General features: G+C 43.2%; 1 protein-coding gene across 2 annotated transcripts in view; it reads right to left on the bottom strand.

The window, feature by feature from the left end:
* Positions 1–325: 325 nt before the first annotated feature.
* Positions 326–6,992, bottom strand: part of LOC121855055 (sodium-dependent nutrient amino acid transporter 1-like) — a 34,564-nt gene continuing 27,897 nt past the window's right edge. The window contains exons 1-8 of one of the 2 annotated variants that reach the window (XM_042349881.1): positions 4,453–4,620; positions 3,860–3,937; positions 3,424–3,682; positions 3,007–3,241; positions 2,474–2,747; positions 1,776–2,288; positions 1,343–1,577; positions 326–1,229 (exon numbers count right to left, since the gene is read on the bottom strand). In XM_042349881.1, the coding sequence (XP_042205815.1) occupies positions 919–1,229; positions 1,343–1,577; positions 1,776–2,288; positions 2,474–2,747; positions 3,007–3,241; positions 3,424–3,682; positions 3,860–3,937; positions 4,453–4,506 (1,959 nt within the window). In that variant the 5' untranslated portion in view covers positions 4,507–4,620 and the 3' untranslated portion in view covers positions 326–918. Of the gene's footprint in view, positions 1,230–1,342; positions 1,578–1,775; positions 2,289–2,473; positions 2,748–3,006; positions 3,242–3,423; positions 3,683–3,859; positions 3,938–4,452; positions 4,621–6,992 lie in introns of those variants that run through there. The other variant, XM_042349882.1, reaches the window with a different exon arrangement.

The raw sequence follows: 6,992 nt of genomic DNA, 5'->3' as shown, positions 1-6,992 counted from the left end.
GTAGATAATCAGCTATATATGATTAAGATTAGGTAGATGTCTGAACAGATACACTGTCGACTATTCATAAGGACATAGGTTCGACTGTATCCTCTTCGCTACCACAATAGAAATAAGCATTTATAGTTTTCTTAGACGGTCCTGGAGTGAATCAACTTAATGTTTACTAAGATATGAGCAAGTAAGTGTATACTTTTTGTCTTTAAAAACTGAAAACAAAACAATTTACAGATGTTTATCATTGTCGTGCCAGTAGAGAAGGGGCTAGTTAACTTTCCCTGTTTGGATATACAACATACGATGGGTTTAAAAAAAAACAAGCATATTCATTCATAATTTATTAATTTGTATGTGTTTTAAGTATATTCACGTATAAATATGATTGCTGTACATAAAATACACTAAGTGGCTACACAACCAACTACAAGATACATCACAACCTAGTGTGAGTGAGAGAGGGTAAAGAACATTTATAAAATGTTCTTAATGAACTCCGGTATTCATCCTGGAATGTTTATACTGTAATAACTTGTCTTAATATGGTACTAGAATTACGGGTGAGGTGATTGTAGCAACAGCCGAGATGAACCAACTTCTACACTATAATGATACAGTTCTATGATAGTGACGGCGAGGCGAGTGTGATGCTGGAGGATATAATATAATGAACAACTTTATGGGTGAGGTGGTGTGGATGACACGATGTTTACCGTGATAGTCAGGTACTGGCATATCCTAAGATCACAGATGTCTGGTTTGTGCCTTGGACGTAACAATGGTGATACAGAGTGAGAACCTTGTTCAGTGTTAGGCCCACCTGGACACTGCTGCTTCTCGTGAGTCAACTCTTATTCTGTAAACGGTAAATAACCTTAGAATTTTTTGATCAGTTTTGTTGACGGAAGACTTTGTGATGTCTCAGACTCTAGTGTTGTACTCCGCGATGTTGGCTTGTGATGAGCTGTTGTGGAGTGACGTCATGGACACGGTGGAGGCCACGGGAGGGATGGGGTTGTCGATGCCCTCCAGGGCAGGCTTGTCCTTGGCGATGAACTGGCGGTACTCCTGACGAAGGATGGGGTCCTTGGGGCACCACTCAGCAGTTGGCTTGAAGGTCTTTAAGATGGCTTCCCACAACGAGGCGGATCCGTTGCGTGTACGCATAAGCTCTACACCGAAGAATATGGGCACCATGAAGCACGCCAACACGGCCAGGCAGACGCCAAAGGCTGAAGAACACAAGACAAACAATTAATAAAACATCAGAATCACATACACAATATTCCATCACGTAAATCATTACACTCAACAGACAAGTACTGGAGAGTGGAGAGAGCCTCACCGATAGCGCCGGAGCTGAAGACGTATGACCCAACTGCCAGTCGCTTGGCGGTGGTCTGACTGTAGATGAAGATGATGGAGAGCAGCGCAGGGATGAGGATGGCCCAGCAGAACTTCCAGTAGTAGCCAGTCTTCCTGCCTAACATGAACTCGATGTCGCGGCAGAAGTTGTTGACTCCGTAAACCCAATGGATGGCCGCCACCTCGAACACCACCAGGATGAAGATGATGAACCCCTGAGACAGAAAATATATGATTAATACAAAGATTAAGATCCCCAAAAATCGTTCAGCTTCAATAATGCAACTTTCTACAGATTGAATCAATTACATGAAATTAGGAACACTTTTTAAAATATGAGTTATTGACTGCAACATTGTAGCATAAAAGCTGAAGAGTAAAACTCAGACTACAACACAAGAGGGAGTACTTACTCCGCCGTAGTAGTTGATGAGCTCGAGGACATACTGGCCCTGAGGGGTAACGTAGAAGAGGCCAAGGAGGAAGCCAGTGACACACACCGCCAACGTCACCATCCACTTCTTAAAATGAGGGAACTGGTCACAGATGATGGTGATGATACAGCCGGTGAGGGCGGAGGCGCTGCCCACTCCCAGGGTAAACAACATGAGGAAGAACAACACGGCGAAGAACTGAGGGACGTACTGGAACCTGGACAACACATCGGGATAACTGACGAAGGCCAGAGAGGTGCCGCCACCCTTTACCACATCCTTCACATCCACGCCGAGGGTATCAGCGAGGTGGCCAAGGATGGCGAAGGTGGTGAAGCCAGCGAGGAGTGAGGTCAGGGTGTCGGTGACGGAAATGATGGCGGCGTCACGATACACGTTGTGACGGAAGGAGTTGTATGAGGAGAACATCACGATGGACCCGAAGCCCACCGACAAGCTGAAGAAGGACTGGTCGACGGCGGCGTACCATACCTGTAGGGACCACCTCGTTATCAACACATACTACCTTCACACACCTGGTGTATTAGGGGGTGTGCAAGTGAATGTAAACCTTTATAGAACATGCCCATTGTTTCACTTTTTTTACAAAGAAAGTTATACCCTTTGACAAGTTGTGAAAAATGCTTCACTATATACAAGTATAAAGGTTGCCTCACCCCAGGCTCCAGCAGCTTCTCCCATCGGGGTGTGATGAAGAAGAGGACGCCCTTATAGGCTCCCGGCAGCGTGGCTCCGCGGATCAGCATGATAAAAAGCACGAGGTAGGGGAAGAGGGCGGTGAAGTAGGCCGCCTTACCGGAGCTCTGGACGCCCTTGGCCAACACCACGAAGAGCACCACCCAGGAGAAGAGGAGACACAGCGTCAGTCGCCACTCTGGGGCGTCTAGACCGTTGGCTAGACCTGCAGGATCTATCTTCAGTACGTCCTTCCTGTTGGTCAAGGAACACAGTTGAGGATCAAAAATTTTCTTAATATCAAATTATAGATTTAGGGAAGTATATTCTCCTGTAACAGTTAAAACTGGCAAAATAAAATTCTTGCATAAATTGTTGCTACTGTATGACTGGTAGACAATAATTGTTAAAGATAAAGGCCACAGTGAATTTATGAGCCGCCAGAATTGGTTTATTCCTCAGTGTCGTCTTAGCAAAGAGAAAGTTTGAGGTAGAGAGGAGAGGAGAGACTCACGAGAAGTATTCCTCGGCGGCGGAGGTGAGGTTGGTTGCCTTGACGCCCAGTGTCTCCTCCAATACCGTCACGTTGGTGCTGGCGTCCACACATATAGAGGTGGACCAGGAGCCGCACACTGACCACGGCAACACGGGGCTGAAGGAGGCGAAGAAGTAGTAGACGGTGAGGCCCATGAGAGAGACGTAGTAGGTGACCACTGCCCAGGTAGCAATGGCTTGCCCGTAGCCCACACCTGAAAGGGGAACAGACAGGAGTTAAACATCATACACATTCAGTAAAAAAACAACAACATTGTTTGAGAGCGATTAATGACATATTGATGTATAAACAGACATGAGTATAAACAAGAATTATATTAGCAACATATTGGTGTAAAATTGTATAGAAATTAATATTATCAGCGGCGGTGTTTACCTCTGAAGGCTGGGACCACCTCCCACACCTTGACCGATCCGAAGGAAGAGAACTGGCCCATGCAGAGCTCCATGTAGTAGAGAGGTTTGCCGATGAAGAGCAGCACCAGGATGTAGGGGATGAGGAACGCCCCACCGCCGTTCTCCAGTGCCACAAAGGGGAATCTCCACACATTCCCGAGGCCGACGGACATGGCGATACAGGAAAGGAGAAACTCGATCGGGTTGGCCCATTGCTCTCTCTTCGGCTCGCCTGGTTCCTGCAGAAGGTCGTGACATTAAGACCCTTGCTCACTTTCTCTCTCCATAAATATATTTAGTTTTAGCTTAACAAAGACGTGACCATAACTAGTAAATATCACACTGACTCGTTATTGTTGTTGGTGGTTGTAGACAGTCAGAGAAAAAGGTAAAAAAAAAATTAAGGGGTAACTCACCTCGCTGACGGTCACCTCCACCGTAGCATCTTTCTGCTTCTCTCCATCGCCGTCCTCGAACCCGGGGTTAATGTTCCCCTGCAAGAATAAAGCCCATGTTAGTATATATTCATCCACATGTGTTACACTAGTTAATATAGCTCAGGAAATAATATGGTTAATGAGGCAGCTATAGACGAGACATATATTGTCATTTTTTAAGTCATTACATAACTCATTAATTTTTATTTTGTTTCTAATGTTGGACAACTGTCGTGTCTAAACCTCTCGAATGTACTTAGTATTTTAGTAAGTATTTTGGGTAAACGGAGTTAGATGACGACAACATGTAAACACTCTCGAGTTAGTCTTCCCCTCATTAGTACTGAAGAAACGATAGTGAATCTGAAGTTCCACCTCACACACACACAGGGGCGCCTCACACACACAGGGAAGTCTGGACCCTCTGATCACCGTTTTAGATAAAGGACACTGATCTATTTTCAAACTTCTAATATCTAGACACAGATTAGCTACGTAACAACTCAGGACTTCACACAGGGAGGTAATACACAGCTCTTGATCGCTGGGAGGGAATACAGCAGCTCACGTACCTCGCTTTTCCAAAATGTGGCTTTGGTGACAACATTCTTGAACGGAGACTTCATGATGATAAAATAATCCAATGCACGAGTTTGTGTTAAGTGTCGCGCCTCAGATCAGCAGCTATCTCTCTTAGTGTTCCTCTCGAGACGATCACTTTCCGTTTGATACAAAGCCCTGAGATCAGGTCTGTTATATACATCCAATGTGTAGCTGGAAGCGATTGCCGATTAGCTATTTCCAACTTGCTATATTTCCTGTGTTTAGCCTTAACGCATCATTTATTTACGGGATAATGTTGTTTCTTATATTCCAACACACTTAATATTGTTAAAAAATTATCCAAAGATTACTGTAATTACTTATAAATTCATTAAAAAGGCTGACTCCGGCAACAGTATTCCAGGAGGCGAGTAACATAACTACTCCATGACGTCACCCACTCATTCAGTATGTATAGGAGGAGGTAAAACCATTCTCAGACTTCCTTAACTTCCGTTCCGTTCCGTTCACTTTAGTTCTTACCGACATTACCATTTCCTATTTTATCATATACTTGTCTAAAACGTTCAGACAATGTTGTAATTCACCTGTAATAATCTGATATAGCGACACCTGGTAACGTTTACTGTGACCAATGAGCTGAGGGCATCGTCCAGGTGAGTAAGAGAGACGCCAGGGAGCGGCTTCCCGCCCGTACACCTGACCTGGTAGAAGGTAATTTCCCCTTTTAACATCTGCCGCCTTCACAAGACTTATTCCACGAAAATTCTTTGTGTCTGTCTTTTGGGTAATATTTCCATTAAAAGTAGTATCCTGGTGAGGTCACCCCCAGGAAGTGTTAGCAGTTTACCACATCCGAGTGAGGGAACCACAACGCCTCCCTACCACAGTGGGTGTGTTGGTCTACGCTTCTCTTACCTGTCATATATAATTTTTCTTTCTGTTTGCTGATTGATTGATGATGTGTTTTTTTCCGATAATTACATCATGCAGATTTACACTGATTAAATAAACACACACACACACACACACACACACACACACACACACACACAATGACGTGAGAATATCCATCCACATACGTAACATCAAGTTTATTCCTACTATACTGAGGATGTAAGGACATTCGGTCACCCGAGATAGGAAACTCACTACAGATTGGGTAACTTTCCATCAGGTGTACCATCGTCATAACCGGGCTGGCCCGGGGTAAGTCATCATATAAATCCTGTTTTATTTTAATAACTACTAAAATAAAGTAATGGAAACAGGTGGTAATTATACAGTATTACAACACAAAATATGGAGAATAGTTGTGCGACCCCCAGACCGTATGTGATAACTGTTGTAGAAGTTTTGAAATTACTTAAAATGAGATTCGGAAATACACAAGAAAAACATACAATTTAAGACCTGGTGACATCATTCATGCATTTACACGGAAAATAAAATATTGTTTTATATATTTTTGTAACATAAACAAGACAAATGCCAAAAGACAGTCTGGATGTAAAGACAAAAATCGTGGTAACATAATTGCTAACTAAAAAATAATGGAATTTTGTATGACTTCTCAAAAAGCATTTGCCAAGTAGCAGACACAGTCTACTTCAGACAATTAACCTTCCTTGATTTCTTTCCAGCAAACTCTTCTATCAGTTCACGATAGCACAAACTTGCTGCCAGTTCCTTTTCGATGGAGATCATAGCCAGTCCACTCAACTTCTCTTGGGACATAGTTGTCTTTAGATAGTTTTATATCAATTTGAGTTTAGAAAAACTTGGCTCTCCTGATGCCACTGTGACTGGAACTGTCAACAAAATCCAATACTCCATTTCTGCATTAGGGAAGGAACCATTGAGAGATTTAAGAAACTGAAGGATTTGAAGTATACATTTTTTGTTTATATAGGAATGAGTTCTTGGAATACTGTACTCGAAGCTCTGAACACAACTCGGTTCTTTTTTAACAGTGAGCCTGACTGCAATAATACATGTTCGAGCCAGTAGCAATACTCCCTCTCCTTTATTTCAAGTTTGTAATTTAAGAATGGAGGAAACTGCAGCGGGCCTATTGGCCCATACTGGGCAGTCCCGTTTACACCCAACCCCTATCACTCATATATCCACCCAACCTGTATTTGAAACTATCCAGCGTATTCGAGTAAATGATGATGTTTGGCAACTTGTTCCACTCATCCAATGTTTACCTATTTCGCGCCTAAATCTAAATTTGTCTAATTTAAGACCATTGTTATGAGTTCGCTCCTGGTTGGATAGTTTGAGTACCTTTGTAAAGTCCCCTTTGTTTAGCCCTGCCTTCCATTTATACACCTCTATCATATCGCCCCTCACTCTACGTCTCTCGAGGGAGTGCAAATTAAGATGCTTTAACCTGTCTCTGTACTCAAGGTTCCTAATGCCCGGGATTAGTTTTGTCATTCTCCGCTGAATTCTTTCTAGGGATTCTATATCCATTCTGCAGTACGGTGACCAAAACTGAACTGCGTAATTCAAGTGAGTTCTCACAAACGCAAGATATAGTTTT

This window comes from Homarus americanus, unplaced genomic scaffold, assembly GCF_018991925.1.
Source record: "Homarus americanus isolate GMGI-L3 unplaced genomic scaffold, GMGI_Hamer_2.0 scaffold1909, whole genome shotgun sequence".
Classification (NCBI taxonomy): Eukaryota; Metazoa; Arthropoda; class Malacostraca; order Decapoda; family Nephropidae; genus Homarus; species Homarus americanus.
Note: the sequence above shows the minus strand (reverse complement) of the source record. Positions and strands in the feature narration are given on the sequence as shown.